Consider the following 16,537-nt stretch of genomic DNA (forward strand, 5'->3'; position numbering starts at 1 on the left):
ATTCAAACTAGAAACCTTTTGGTTACTGGCCCAACGCTCTAACCACTAGGCTACCTGCATGAGCAAGGTTTGACCCTTGCTCATGCTCCCTGGTGCTTGTCCCCCTCCCTCCCCTTTCCTCTCTCATCCACTTAAATTACATTTACTAGAGGGATGTATTGACGTTTATTTCAGTGCTGTAGTCAGCTGTCTGTTCTCTCTATGGGAGAAGGGAGAAGTGCTTGACACTCCAAAGAAATGGACCCCTTATTTTTGCAATGGCAGCATTAGGGGAGGCAGCTCACTAACCAACCACGTGGGTGTGTCTTTGTCTGGGTCTGGTTAGCCTTTTAACACTAAGATGCTGTGTTAGATTTCTATTGACAATATGAGAAAATCCTCTCCGTTGAATTATTGTGTTATCAAATTCCCTGTCCAGTTTACACAGCTAAGCCTGTTACGGCAACATTGAAGCCATGTTAGTATGGTCACTGTGATGTCATTTTAACCCAATCGGTCCTCTCTGTTACAGGGCAGTAATGTGATGGAGGAACAGGACCTGAGGGAGATAGGCATCACTGACCCAGGACATCGAAGGAAGATCCTGCATGCAGCTCGGTCCCTGCCAAAAGTGAGTCTCTCCAAACTCCTGACTTTAATGAGTTCCCCTATGGCCCCATGCAGTAGCTCTAGCGAGTGTCATCAGCCCTGACTATGTGGGGAGTAGAGTGATCAGGGTGTGACTGTCTCCCCCTGCAGGTGAAGGCCCTGGGCTGTGACGGAAGCATCTCTCTCTCCTCCTGGCTGGACCTCCTGGGCCTGCAGGAGTACCTCCACAACTTCCTGTCCAGCGGATACCGCAGCCTCGACTGTGTCAAGAACCTGTGGGAACTGGAGATTGTCAACGTGAGTGTGTCTCTCTGAAATTTACTTTGAGAGAGCACATTTTGAAATAGTTGTTCAGTGGTTAGGACTGTTTTGTATCTTCCAGGTACTGAAAATCACCCTGCTGGGACACCGAAAACGCATCATCGCCTCGCTGGCAGAACGGCCCTATGAGGAACCTCCTGTCAAGCCCCCCCGCCTGTCCCAGATCAGGTGTCAGGACCTGGTATCCCAGACCTCCTCTCCCATCAGTCACATGGACTCCTACGCGGGTCATTCCATGGACCCCCTCCTGCCGTTGGGGGAGCCTGGGAGGAGGAAGGGGCCTGACCCAGCTTACGATGTGGACCCCCACCGGCCCCGCAGTGGAAGACACCGCTCACATGAGAGGTATGAGGAGCGGCATCGGGAGCCTCGTCTGACCCTGCGACCCCCCAGCCTGGCAGCACCTTACACCCCTGTACAGAACTGGCACCACCAGCCTGAGAAGCTCATCTTCGAGTCCTGTGACTATGAAGCCAATGTAAGTGACACCTTTTCCTGCAGTAACTCACTAATGTCTTTCTTTAATATATATGGTTTCTCACTCTGTATTACTATATTAATGTTTCTCACACTCAAAATCCAGTATCTGGGATCTATGCTCATCAAGGAGCTACGTGGGACAGAGTCCACCCAGGACGCCTGTGCCAAAATGAGGGTAGGTCACGCCTTTAACTACTACTCTAGTCTCCTTGTGTTTAGAGAGACATCATTCTCTATCTCTGCTGAAAGGACCCATATTAATTTCCTCCTCTCTCCCCCCCAGAGGTCGACAGAGCAGATGAGGAAGGTCCCCACCATCGTCCTCTCCATCACATACAAAGGGGTGAAGTTCATTGACGCAGCCAATAAGGTTAGTTGGTTGGCTGGGTGCCCCTTTTTCACCTTGGACCTGATCCCATACGGCGATATCTGAAAACTAGATAGACACACACACACCTGTCCCAGCCAGGGAGACTAGACACCTGGGGAGGAGGAGGCTGCCCAGCATCACATCACACCTATCACATTGATTCAGCCCCACCCTCTCCCTCCTTCATACTAAATGTCACCCCTGTCTGTTAAGTGTGTCTGTTAAGTGTATCATATACATGACAGATAGGCCAGGGTAGAAACCTCTGTGTCGCCATTGCAATTAGGAACGTATTGACATGTTCTTTCATAATGGAGATGTGAATGTGATCTTTATTGATGTCTCTGTGACTATACATACAGTATACTCATTGTAGTGTCTTGTTGGACACTCCTCCAATACAGAACATCATAGCTGAGCATGAGATCCGGAACATCTCGTGTGCGGCCCAGGACCCAGAGGATCTGTGCACATTTGCCTACATCACCAAGGACCTGCAGACCAACCACCACTACTGCCATGTGTTCAGCACAGTGGACGTGGTGAGAATACATGCCTACACAATCATCCGACTCTAACCCGATCACTCCAGCGTGCAGTGACGTGACTTGACTTCATTGTATGTTATACTATCGCATTCGTTTCAGAATATGTCCAAACTAAGACATGTATTGCCGCACCACAGCACATATACAAATATCTTTCAGCTGTAGATTGAGGTCCATACAGAATGGTCTGTGATGTCCTCTCCTCTGTCTTCATGTTGGTTCCTTCCCAGCCACCTTTTTTAATCCTCAGAGGAGATGTGATTCTGATTGGCAGCAACACAGCATCACTGTTATCTTTACTCTCTAGACCAGCTTATCTACCTGTGAGGTTTCACACTTCAGCAACGTTGGCTTGCCTTTTTCCGATAGTAATGCTGCTAGGTGGCCATCACTGAACGGCCAACCTCCACCACGCCGTTCCTCCTGAGAACTGATTATTTGTCTAAACCAGGGTTCCCCAATAGGCAGGCACCCATGTTTTCTGAATGAATCTTGGGGGGGGTGGTATTTACATTTTGTTATGTTGGACATTATTAAGGACTGTAAAATCACCAGGAATTCAGCTCAAAGTGATGTTAATTTAGGAAATCTGTTCCCTAGTATTCCCACGCATAAATAGAGAGGCATATTTGATCATATGTAATCAAGGTTTGAAATATGTTCTGGCCCACCAACCATCTGCTCAAGAAAAAATTGGCCCGTGATGGTAATCGTATTACCGCCACACTGGCGGTCACGAGTCATGACGGCAGTCAAATTCCACATAAACGTTTAGTCACAGTAATTAGGCTTCTCCAAGTTCTGATGCTGCTGATTGTCATTAGTAGCCTACCAAACTTGCTAACTGCTGTTATTCACAGCACTCTATTGTCCCTCTAACCACTCTGACATCAATGCAAATGTATTCGAACATTTAATCAAACACTTCATGAGAGCCCATGAGCTCATGTTGCGTAACATTTCTATAGGCTATTCAACTGCATGAGAAAACAGAGTGATGGCCTCTTAAAAAGAGGAGGATCCCATCCGCTTTCTATAGGCTAGGCCTACTATATTTATTTCTCAACTTTCCTAATATTAGGCACATTTGGTTCTATTTACAACAGGAGTACAGCCCACCAGGCTGGCATGAAAATTAACCATGGGAAAAGCGTTGTCCTTTTGCTATTTAAGTGCATAGATAATATGTATTCTTTTCCCGCTGACCCTGTTTGGATACAGGTGCATGATAATAGTCCATTCTAAATCAAATCAAATTTCACGCGTATATTATTTAGTATATGTAAAGACCAGATTAAATTAAGAATAGTCTGATGGGTGACCAGATTAGCCTATCACTTGTGAATGATATATTATCACTTGTGAATGATGCCCAACTTAAGGCAATAAACAGTGAATCCTGTGCAAAGAACAAAGCAGAGCTCATACCTTTTTTCAAATCATAATTAGTAGTATCATGCAGCCTTAGAATCTTTAAAAAATCAAAACATATAGCCCAACATGTGTATAACAACTAAAGTTACATAATTAACTCTAAATTAAGTATATAGGAGGACCTGTTTCTTTGTTATCCACTCAACACAGAATAGCCACATGTGGACACTCCCTCAAACCTTTTGGAGAACAAATCCTTTCTATTTTATTCAAGTATGTGCAATTGTATTCGTCATGCTATAAAATAATGCCATGGAATTCTAAGCAAATCTTGTCTGATAAATGTGTAGGCCACAGCCATATGGCACAGCCAGATCAGGACCTAACATAGGGACAACTCAAGAGTATGCTATTCTGAAATAGACTACATTTACATCATAACATGTTTCTTTAGACCGGTCTAAAATAAATAATGGATTTATTGTGATGGTTTAGGCTATATTAAATGGATTTATTAGACTTTTTAAAATGTAAATGCTCCAAAGGTCTGCATCAGTGGCTTGTAGGCTATGTGTGGAAGCCAGTAGATGCTAAATGTGTTTATGTTAATTAACGGTCAATTACCGTGAGACCGGCTGTTATTTTCTTGACAATCACTGGCTGACAAAATGTTATGACCGCCTACCCTACCCACGGCTGTGTGTAACTCTAAAGCTTTTCACATTTAATACTGTAGGGGTCATCTAAGGCCACTGACAAACTACTACAGAGGCTGGTCCAATAGAAATAACATACCCATTAAAGTCAATGGCTGTTTTTCTATGGCAGGTCCCACTTTTCTGAGAGTTCTGCTGTTGGCCCTGTGGCTTGTGTTGTACTCAATAGGGCTGTGAACTGAGTGGCCTCAAGGGTAATGCAGTAGACTGATGACTATCTGAGATGAGGTGAGGTGGGGGAGTGTAATAGCCCGGAGATGTGATCAGAGCTTTTAAACAGTATTGACCAGGCTGCTATCGGACGCCACAGGCTCATTTTTCACCAGCCCACACAATGGGACGGATCTCAGATCAGATCAAAGGAAGTAAACAAAGAGAAAGTTCCTCGGAGACACAGACTAATAATCAGCCTTCTGTTTTTCTCAAGCTGGAGTTGTTTTGTTACTTAACTTTACAAGAATATGTTGAACAGAGCCAATCAGGTGGTGTCTCACTGGACTGGGTTGAGCTTCCCATGGTGTTGTATGTGTCAGGGACAAAGAGTATCAGAGGAAGCCATTAAAATCCATCTTTCTCAAAACAAATGGAGGGCTTTTTGGGTGTACAAATAAATACACACATGGACCCCCCTCAGTGTTTTTGTCTCTGGTCCCAAGTGCATGTTCACCTTCAGCTGCACCTTTCCACTATGTAGAATCTGAGTGTTTTAATGTGATGCAGCTCCAGCCTCAGTGGGTTGCAGTAGCATGTGTTTGCAGTCAGGTGACAGAGAGAGAACTGCTTGCTGTCTCGCTACACTTCCTCTCTACCTGACTGCTTTCACTGCCATTCAATTAAGTCGGTTTACAAAGTTGTACAGGCAAATCCACTTTAGAGTAAAGTATTCGATGCCATTGTATGACTGAGCATCTCTCCTGGGTCTTTGGAGGAGACTGTCCACTGAGCTGAGATTGTGGCTTGTTGTGTCTCATCCACTCAATGTGTATGCTTTTAAATACTGTACATACTTAGAACCCTGACTTGTCTTACCTAGGAATTATAGATGCACCATATGCCTGTGTTTACTTTCATAATGACTAAGCCTCCGTCTGCTGTAGAGTGATGCAGCAACATTATATTCAGGAGCACTAGTGCATGTCTGTCTGTCTGTTGACACGTAACTTAACATAGCAGGTGTAAAAGAAACACCCGAGCGGGGTCCCCACATCTGTTTTTCAGGGGAAAAGGAAGCTAGGTTGAACATACTGTATCCCTGAGAACCGGATGTTTCTGGTTTCCCCCAACCCTACTGAGGGTGGTTGATATGGGAGACGGGAGGAGGGAATAGAATACTGAGGAGGATTCTCTCTCCTCCCCCACTGGTAGAACCTGACCTATGAGATTATCCTGACGCTGGGACAAGCTTTTGAGGTGGCCTATCAGCTGGCTCTCCAGGCCCAGAGGACCAAACAGCACCAGGTCATCCCAGCAGGACCTGGGACAGAGGTCATCGAGACCAAATCCAGCCGGCCCGTTCCTAAACCACGGGGCAGCGTAAGAAAATTAGGGGTGAGTTTGTCACACGCAAACATTTACATTTTTATTAATTTAGCAGGCGCTCTTATCCAGAGCAACTTACAGGAGCAATTAGGCTTTTAAGTGTCTTGCTGAAGGGCACATCGGCATATTTTCTCACCTAGTCGCCTCGTGATTCAAACCAGCAACCTTTTGGTAACTGGCCCCATGCTCTTAACCACTTGGCTACCTGCCGACACACGCTCACACAATTCTCTCAATTCTCTCATTGTGAAAATCTGCCAATAGCAACACCCCATTAGCATTAAAACATTAAGCGATGGATTGCTACTGAATGATAATGTTACAATCACACAGCTGGGAACATTCATTAGATATAACAACCAGAATGCGTGTTCACACACAATCTCATCCTGCCTTTAATGGGAATGGTGTGATTTTTGCTTGGCATGAAAACCACACAAAACAGTTATGTACTGATGTTATTGTAGGGGAGCGGGGGTTGATTCACCACACCATGGGCACATCACTCTCATCTCTCTCATCGGTACACACACCTAAAACCACACAACAGTTATGTACTAATGTTATTGTAGGGGAGCGGGGGTTGATTCACCACAGCATGGGCACATCACTCCCATCCCTCTCATCGGTACACACACCTAAAACCACACAAACATCTTGTGTCCCCCATTAACCAGGGTCTTGTAAGAATCTGTCCCTACCCTCTGTCTCTGTCTCTCTCTCTGTATCGCTCTGTATCTCTCTCTCTCTCTTTTCTCTCTCTCTCTCTTGTTGTCCATTCACTTCCTGGCTGTCCTGTCTGTCTCTCCCAGGACTCTCCTCCCCAGCTGGACACTCACTCCTGCTGTTACTGTCACACCTGCACCACCCACCGTCCCCCCCTTCTTCCGCTGCACCACTCTGCCAGCCCTGCCGCCCAGGTGCTGCTCTTTCTCCCTCTCCTCATCCTTTCTCCCTCTCCTCATCCTTTCTCCCTCTCCTCATCCTTTCTCTCTCTCTGCATCCTTCTATCATCTACCCTTTCTATATAATGTTACCGCTTTGCCCCCCCCCCCTAACCAATACAGTTCTCACATTTTCTCTCCTCACCTTCAATCCATCCACATGACTCATTTATCTTTCCTCTTCACACCTCATTCCCTCTGTTTTTGTCTCAACGGGGCTCCTAACCTGGGATCACATTATTATTATTTATTTCAGAAGATGACATTTTGAAACACCATCAACTCTGTTGATTGCTGTGTTCTTTACTAGACCCCTTGGTAGTTGTAAGACCCTTGGGCGCCCCCTAGTGGTATGAACATTCCAGGTTGGTAATCACACTTTTGATCTGATGATGATGATGTGCTATAGCTTTTCCCTCAGTGGTTCTGCTGTTCATATTTTCTTAATCACACTTACTTAGTACAATGAGTCATCATTTCCTCTGATGATTTCTCTGCTTTCACAACGCTTTCAGGGAAAGGAAATTATGATCTCAGAATGACTAACGTAGCTCAGCACACCAATTTTTAATTTGTTGGCTCTCTCACCCTAAGTCTGACTTGTATCCTGTCTGACACCCCCCCCCCCTGTGTCCCCTACCCCTACAGGTGGACCCGTTGGAGCTGGTGGGGGACTCCCAGTCCCAGGGCAGTGCCACGTGGCTGGTGGACCCCGTTCCCAAGGACTCTAAGAGGACCATCAGCACTAAGTACGAGACCACCATATTCTGAGTAGACCTGCCTCCTCACCTCTCCTCTCCTGACCTTTTACCTTGGATCTGACCTCCTAATCTACTGTACCTTTCCTCCTCTCCTTCTCCTTCTGTGTGCCTTTCAATGTGACTCTGCCTGTCTCCACTCCAGGCCTGACCCCTGCTCTCCTGTCTCCCTCCACCTCCTTTCCTTTCCCCTGCCACTATTGGACCCTGCTGTCTGAGAAGTTCAACACCCCCCCCCCCCCCCAAGTTAGTCTACACATGTACCTTCTGCTCTCCTCGCCACTGTGCAACTGGAACACGTTCCTCTAGCTTCCCACTAATGAATTAGTCCTGCCAACTACTGGGCCCTGAATCCCTCCAACCTTCTCTATGATTGTGAAGCAATCATCAACCGTTCCCCGGGCATTTACTGTAGTTCCTCTTGCCTTTGTGACCAAGAAGCATGAGACCTTATCCTTCCACAACATTCCCTCTCTTTCGTTTTCTCATGAACCCTGTGCTTCCTCACATTCACATTGGCACTGCATTAGCCCTGCTTTCAATTTTGTAATGTACGGTGCTGTTATTTGTGGCATTTACCAATGCTAATAGGCTCAGTGGCATTATCTGACCGATCCAGTACAGTATCTGTGAAGTGTATAAGACAGAAAATGTAATCCACAAGTCACTGATTAAGTTTGTTCAATGGTAGCGATCTCCATTCTTCCTACAGCACCTTCTCACCACTCTAATTGACCTCTTACTCACAAACTACTATCCCCCAAACTCTCTTAGAACAATCCTTCATTTTTCCATCTATATATCCCTCCTTTCTTTTTCATTCCTTTTACTCATCAATCTTGTTTTCTCCTCTGGGTGCTTTTCCTGCTCTACCAGGCGACGGCCACTGTGAGATGCTCTTGAAGAACTTTCCCTCCTTGTTTTCTGAACAATAATCTCCTGACTCCAGTGCTCAGAAAAAAAATATATGATTCTCTACAGCCAAGGATCGACTACCTGGATGAACATTGTTTTCTAGAAGAATCTGTAAGAGACCGGCTGCTCCATTGTTCTAACTCTACACACATTAGTAGGAACATTGCCTGTTTCCCTGCAAGGGGATGGATGACAACCTTGTTGCACAGGACTAAACTCTAAACTCATTCCCCCTGGGATTGGTCCATTTGGGTTAACAGGGGGAAGGGCACGTACATGCGTATCCTGTCAGACTTATTTACATTCTTTGTGTCGGTTTACCGGAAACTGTCTGGGAAAACTGGCCCTCTGTGTCAGGCTGCCAAAGGAGGCTAGGGCCCAGCACTGTGATAGGAGATCTCTATTGGGAACTAATGGGGCCTTTTGTTAGGGAACAACAGTGCGCAGGATAGGACACAGAGGCTCACACAGAATATAGTGTCCTACATAGAGGTGCTCACTGTTATAGACAGACAGCCTAGTGGGACATCTATTTGAGCATGCCTTTCTCTGTTTATGACTGGGATGACTTTGATTTAATATCTAGTGCAATCCTAATTTGGAGTGTCATGAGCACTTTTTGTGAATGCTTGGACGCTGGGGAAATATTGTGTGCATCCAAGATGATATGAAGAGGAATTGAATTGACTGTTCATTTAATAGAGTAAGAACCAAAGAGATGCCGAAATGCGTGAATTCTGCTCTAGCCACCCGTAATAGACCTGGGTGAGGGTCTTAGGGTAATAACTCAGCCTAGCTGGTACATCAGTCAATATAGAGCTGATTAGTGCCAGTAACCTTAATGACGAGGAAGAGAGCTCATTAAATCTCTGTGGAGAGGAGAGGTTATATGAAGTACGTAAAAAAAAATATATATATATATATACCATTGTTCACAATCCAAGCATGTCTTAATGGACTGAAAGAGGAAGGCATTAGGTTGGCAAGGCACTGATTCTACATATAGACATAATACAAGTACATTACTTACTGTTGCTGTGCTAGGTTCAGCTCATTAAGTGTTCAAATCACTGTTCACATCCATCTAAAATTCAAACTCATTGCCATATTCCAAATAGTATTAAGACCCAATCAACCCACTGTTGAAACTTAAACCCAGCGGAATGGGGGACTTTCCTTTCCTTCTTTTCCTTTTCAGAGCTCTTGATGTTCATGTTGTCATTAATGGATGTCTGTCTGTTTGATTTAGAATCCACCCTGCCTCAGTCAATATTCAGAGTGCTAACATTGAAGAGGCAGTTGATCATTATCTAGAAAAATCCATCATTTTTATATCTCCTCCGTTTAGTTTTCAGTTGGCTCCGTCATGTTTTTACATTATTTTAACCCCAGTGCTGTGTTGGTGTGTATCTCCCTTCCATGTAGCTGACTACCATGACCAGACACCCAGCCAGAGTGAGAGGTCAGGGGTGCCCAGACCAATGGTATTTTGTTGTGGGGCAGGATGCCCTTTTGGAACCAAGAGAAAGGTCAGGCCCACTTTCCATGCACCCCTCCACCCACTGGGGGTCGTGCTTGCATACACCAGGAAGGCCCTACCTGCTCTCTGCCGCCCCCGGCCCTCTCCTCATCCTCCACTTCTTCAGCTCCAGGGGTCAGCGCTGTAGCTCTGTAGCAGACAGACAGGAAGTCCGCTATTGGCTTCTTCCACCCTGTCCTGTCCTTTGACCACTGTGACTGACTGCCCCCAGGCAGTAAACCGAATCAACCAACACCCTCGCTGCGTCCACTTACATATACTGAACAATGGACTCGATATGTCAAAACTTGGTCAGTTAACTAGAGCTCACAAAGGTGGGTGTTTGTTTGGTACGTGTCCCTCTTTCATTGTGAAACACTCAACTTCAACATCCCTCATCTGTTTTTGGTACAAATGAAACATGTTTATCCTTTACAGGCCTGTGAATGCTGCTCAGACAGACAGGGTATTCTATTTATGGGTACGAGAGGGACAAGTTCCCAGTTGTTTTTTGACAGACATTTTGTGACTTGTTTATCCATTCCATGAGAGGTGAAGATGGTTGCCTCAAACAACTCCTCCTCAGAGAGGCCTTTCCCATACACTTAAATGTGTCTTCACTGAGGGCTACGCTAAGCTACTCTTTACTCTGACAGTGATAGTAATCAACATAAATTATAGATTTTTGAGCAGAGAAAATTGAGATCCTACCTGACTATCTCAATGCAATGCCTATGGGAAATGAGAGACACATTTGGGAAGAATTGGGTAAAATGATTACAATGTGAAATGCAGCAGTACACTCACAAGGCTCTCTCTTGTCCATCCATCCAAGCACCAGGTCAGCGACATCAAAGCATCTCTTCTTTATTTTAATTTCCTCTATCATAACATACAGAACTGTGATAAATAATGGAATAGTTTGCGGGAGGAATTTTGGACGGCTGTTAAACTGACACTACAGATCATATTTAAACAGGGTGAATGGCTTTTATTTGATAAAAATAATAATAATAATGTATTGTCTTTTTGTACGTTTTAACTGTCCTGATGCTGGATACTATATGACCAGGCTGGTGTTGGGAGGTAGTCCTACTAATTGCATTTTATTCCCCCTAACTTTATTTCTGAATTAATTTTGAACTAGTCAACCCACAAAACCAGTAATGTAAGATTTTAGGTACAATAATGTAACAAGCATTTTCTCCCCATACGCTATCTCTCCTGGTACTCTGTGGGCAGCTAGTGATGAACCTCTGTTGGTATGTTGACTAGTTATGGTACACTCAATATGGTACACTGGCTTCAACTGGTTGATAGCACCTGCAGCCATCAACCTGGTCCCATCTTCGCGTTTGCACATTTACTAAGGATCATTGGTAGTACAATGTGACTATTCTGATGATATTGATGATGAGAACAATATTGGATTGTAAATTAATCTCTAGCAGTCTGTATTTTGATACTTGAATGATTTTGCTTTTATAGATATCTATATATATATATATATCTATATATATATATATGTATGTATGTAATTCTTTGCCACATTTGTTGTAAAGAGAAAAAGGACTGTGTCTTATAAAGTTCAACATATCATGATACCCAACGATTGAAAACAAACAGAGAAAGAACTTGGAGCGACCGCACTAAAGAAACAAAGAAAAAGATTGTAAATAATCTTGGGCTTCCAGTCTTTTTATGATTATTATTTTTCATAATTGTACAACTAATAAATGAAGAAATGATGAACCAGATTCCTGAAACAATCATTCAAATGAAAAATAGATTGTGCAAATAATCTTGGGCTTCCAGTCTTTTGTGCATGATTATTATTTTCCTTTACATAATTGTACAACTAATAAATGAAGAAATGATGAACCAGATTCCTGATTTTTTTATTCATGACAATCATTCAGCCATGAGGAGTTGCATAGTACTATCCTTTACATGTGCATAGTACTATCCTTTACATGTGCATAGTACTATCCTTTACATGTGCATAGTACTATCCTTTACATGTGCATAGTACTATCCTTTACATGTGCATAGTACTATCCTTTACATGTGCATAGTCCCAGACAGGCAAAAGGAAATGGTGATGATACTGTAGTATGACAAGCCAGCATGAACATCTTTTGAAGCAGCTGATATTGAGCTGTTGAGATGCACCAAAATGAATTCCTCATTGGACTAAGTTGGTAGTGTTAACTGAGGGCCGGGATAGTCGATAACAAATATATTTCATGTTTCAATAAAATGCCGGTGAGGAGGAGAGCAGAAGAAGAGCTCGACAATTGGTTGGGAATGGGACAGGTTTAATTTTTACAGATAGGGTTTGTTTAATTGCTTTATATTTTTCATTTGCATCTGTAATAGCTGAGCTGTGTCATGCTAGTCAGGTGCTTAGGAGCATAAAGCCAATACACAGGTAAAAGAGCTTGTCTGTGTAACGTTAAGATGTAAGAGGTGTAAGGACAACCTGTGACTGAGAAAAGGTGTTTTTCAAGCCACAGGTACAAGAAGTAAAATATTTTTAAGGAGCTTCGTGACAGTCTATACCAGGGGGTCCTGGCACTACACAGCTGATTCAAATAACCAATTCATCAAGGTTTGATTATTTGGATCAGCTGTGAAGTGCTAGGGCAAAAACCAAAATGTGCACCAGGATCGTGTTTGTGAAACCCTGGCCTCTATACCTGCTGGAAAAATTTTAAATGAAGCATTAAACCTGCATGTTATTTCTCATCTCTTTCAACTGTTAATGCAGGTAAGGTATTTTTATTTGTCATAAGTATATTCAGTGGTGGGAAAAGTACACAATTGTCATACTTATTAAAGATACCTTAATAGAATATGACACATAAAAGTGAGTCACCCAGTAAAATACTACTTGAGTGTAAGTTTAAAAGTATCCAGTTTTAAGTATAAAGGCTGGAAGGAAGGCTATCCAAAACATTTGACCCAAGTTAAACAATTTAAAGGTAATGCAACCAAATACTAATTGAGTGTATGTAATCTTCTGACCCACTGGGAATGGGATGAAAGAAATAAAAGCTGAAATAAATCATTCTCTCTACTATTATTCTGCCATTTCACATTCTTTAAATAAAGTGGTGATCCTTACTGACCTAAGAAAGGGACTTTGTACAAGGATTACATGTCAGGAATTGTGAAAAACTGAGTTTAAATGTATTTGGCCAAGGCGTACGTAAACTTCCGACGTCAACTGTACTTGTCCTGAATTCTGTGTTGTGTCGATACTAGATAATGTTCAGATGGGCTACTATGATTCCAATGCATGGATATGTATCTCTAAGACCGATGGGATCTCAGATGAAGCCTTTGAAGGAGTAGCTTAGAATACGTTTTGGGACATGTTCCTCAGCATGAGGATACAGGCGTCTTTCTTACTGCACCACTTTAATAACCCTTTGTTTGTTGTTGCCTAAAATGACATACCCAAATCTACCTGCCTGTAGTGAAATTAATGGAGGAGACACAGCAGGGGCTCAAACTGTAGAACCTAGTTCCTACATTTGAATATGAAAATGGATTTTATCAACCAAAAACTATGCTACATTTTATCTCTGGGACCCTCAGGATGACAAATCAGAGCAAGATTACTGAATGTAGGTACATTATTTACCTTCAGAGCGAATGCATCAAACCAGTTGCCTTGATTGTTGTTGTGCGCTCTCCTCAAACAATAGCATGGTATTTTCACTGTAATAGCTACTGTAAATTGGACACTTCAGTTGGATTAACATGACTTGAAGCTTTCTGCCCACATAAGACAAGTCTATGTCCTGGAAAGTTGGCTGTTACTTACAATGCCATTCTAGTCACATTAGCGCATGTTAGCAACAACCTTCCCGGTTTAGGTAGACCGATCCCGTAGAGGGGAACTACACATCAGGTGAGCACACTGTAATAAACAGATTTGTCTCTGTTTCCGACTAGCTGGAAATCTAGGACTTTTGCCTCAAATATTTGTTCTTAACTTTTACTCCCTAATATATTACAGGAATATTTGTTAATCTGAGACATTGTGGTTGTGAATTGTTGGACAACAACAAGCAGGGCAAAATCATGATAAAGGAATCTTTCAATGGATTTGATGGTGCTCTGAACTTCAACAAACTGCAGTACCATCCTAAGTGGCCCGAACTTGCATTTAATCGACATAGGACACAGTACATTCAAATGGGCCTTGGAAAAGCTTCACCTCCCCATTTGCATTAAAACATTAAAAGACTACATGAAAAAATTTATTATTATTATTATTATATTATAAAAGGGGAGATGCTTGTGATGAGAAGAGGTTTGTGGACATACCATTGTCTATTGTTATTCCATTTGTAAAAAAAACATTAGGAATACAACAGGAGCAAATCTATAGTGGATCCATTGATACACATTTCCTCCTCCTCCTCAGTGCATCCCAGAGTTCAGAAAACAAACCTAGATTCTGGAGGGGACAAGCTTTTGGTTTCTACCCATGCCTCATCAACCTAACCCTGCTGAGAAATGGCCGGCCAGTGGCAGAGCATGATCTCACGGGGGCAACAAGTTGGATGTCAGTTGGGGTAAAAAAAGAAAAACCAAGGGGTGCCCTGAGATATCATCAGATTATGTGCTATTTAGCAATCACTATAGTCCACCTCTAGTCCACCACCTGGTTGCCATCTCTGTTCAGCTTTTACACTCCTCTCCTGTCATTTGCCAAAGTCTTTGATAGGAGTTGCAAGTGGAGTGTTGGCTAAAAAGACTGGAACCCAGACTAGTCTTTTTTTATAGGTTACAAATGACAAAGTTGTTCCAATAATAAATACAAGTATTGTAATACCGTACTGTTTGTATTTATTGACAGATCCTGATACTTAGGCCCAGATAGCGTTTCCATCCTTGCAGTCATCCCGGTGGTGGCAATGGTATTCATTCTGATTTGGGGGCCTATCCTTTATTGTCTTTGGCATGTGGAAGTGGAAACGCACAGGTGAGATGGGGTTAGAAGTAGAGAATGGTGGTTACATATGCAGACAAAGTGTTTGAGTAGTGTTCATTTCTGTACTTGGAGTGATGTATATTAGTTGAACGAATACAATGATTGCTGCAATAAGGCTGCACTCTTCCGGTGGCGATTGGTCTAACATGGACATATCTTCACGTTTACAGGATGACTATCTTTAATGTTTAACATCTTTATCAACAATGTAATTAGTGGCCGATAGAACACGTCCCATTGGTGACCCACCTGTGTCAATGTGTTGTTCTTTCCTCCATTTTATGGACCTACTTACTCTGCTGCCAAGGGTACCGGTAAGTATGTTAGAATGTATGTTTACTTTGTCCCTATTGTATCATTGTGGCGTGTACTCAATCATTCCTGTCCAGTACTACTCATATCATAAGGAGAAGAATGCAATGTTTTTTCATTTCTCTTCCACAGACAGAACAGAGCAACTCGTCTTTAGAGATGGAATCAACAGTCATGATACAGCTGTACTCCAACCACCATCATACCATATTATGGTAATACCATCTCTGATGGAGATGAAATGAAGTGAACGATGGTCCCTTTTTTTCAAAAAGGAAAATGAAGAAATGCACAACTAATTGAACAAGCAAGCTTTGCACTGCTCTGTTGCTATTTAATGAGACTTGTTATATGGCCAGTAATAATTGCCTAAACTTTGTAAGTGTATTGTGTATACACTCCTCTACGTATTTATTTGGACAGTGAAGCTGAAACTTTTAATTGAGCTCTACACTCCAGCATTTTGAATTTGAGATCAAATGTTTCACGAGGCGACAATACAGAATGTCACCTTTTATTTGAGGGTATTTTCAAACATATGTTCTACCGTTTAGAAATTAAAGCACGTTATGTATCTAGTCCTCATTTTTGAAGTTGTCAAAAGTGTTTGGGCAACTTTACCTATGTGTATTAAAATAGCCAAAATTGTAGTATTTGATCCCGTATTCCCATAGTAGTACGCAGTGACTACATTAAGCTTGTGACTCTACAAACTTGTTAGGTGCATTTGCAGTGTGTTTTGGTTGCGTTTCAGATTATGCTGTGCCCAATAAAAATGATTGGTAAATAGTGTGTGTAAATACGTGCTATTATGGAACAGCAGGGTGCACCATGAGATGTCAATAAAGCAGATCAAATATGTTATTCATTATTTGGTACACAAAATACAACAACAACAAAAAAAATCATATGTATAGTACATGTTTTTGTTTCTATTAGCCTATTTGCTGGTAATTTGTTTGACATTATTTATTTTAAACAATGGGCAAAATGATCAGGCCTGTAGTGTGTAGTAGTAACCTTGTATCAAACATGAGTGTGGCTGCTTGTCAGGTCAAGTGCTTTCAGAACTAGGGATTCATAGCTCTAAAACTGAACCACATATAGAAGCACAAGTCTTCACTCTAATTTAATTAGTGACTGGC

General features: G+C 42.6%; 1 protein-coding gene, 1 long non-coding RNA gene and 1 pseudogene across 13 annotated transcripts in view; all 3 read left to right on the forward strand.

Moving 5' to 3' along the window:
• Positions 1-11,829, forward strand: part of LOC124032052 (ankyrin repeat and SAM domain-containing protein 1A-like) — a 113,239-nt gene extending 101,410 nt beyond the window's left edge. For 7 of the 12 annotated variants that reach the window (XM_046344068.1, XM_046344069.1, XM_046344073.1 and 4 more), the window contains 8 exons: positions 512-610; positions 739-885; positions 971-1,387; positions 1,493-1,564; positions 1,673-1,759; positions 2,164-2,301; positions 5,763-5,945; positions 7,529-8,499. In XM_046344068.1, coding sequence (XP_046200024.1) covers positions 512-610; positions 739-885; positions 971-1,387; positions 1,493-1,564; positions 1,673-1,759; positions 2,164-2,301; positions 5,763-5,945; positions 7,529-7,651 — 1,266 coding nt within the window. In that variant the 3' untranslated portion in view covers positions 7,652-8,499. The other 5 variants (XM_046344080.1, XM_046344079.1, XM_046344071.1 and 2 more) reach the window with 4 other exon arrangements.
• A 1,488-nt stretch (positions 11,830-13,317) lies between these two features.
• Positions 13,318-14,959, forward strand: LOC124017715 (annotated as a pseudogene).
• A 36-nt stretch (positions 14,960-14,995) lies between these two features.
• LOC124022389 lies at positions 14,996-16,233 on the forward strand. The gene is made up of 3 exons (XR_006836376.1): positions 14,996-15,071; positions 15,251-15,394; positions 15,525-16,233. It is a non-coding gene; the product is annotated as an uncharacterized LOC124022389 (long non-coding RNA).
• Positions 16,234-16,537: the final 304 nt, after the last annotated feature.

The sequence above is a fragment of the Oncorhynchus gorbuscha genome, linkage group LG03 (assembly GCF_021184085.1).
Source record: "Oncorhynchus gorbuscha isolate QuinsamMale2020 ecotype Even-year linkage group LG03, OgorEven_v1.0, whole genome shotgun sequence".
NCBI classification, from domain to species: Eukaryota; Metazoa; Chordata; class Actinopteri; order Salmoniformes; family Salmonidae; genus Oncorhynchus; species Oncorhynchus gorbuscha.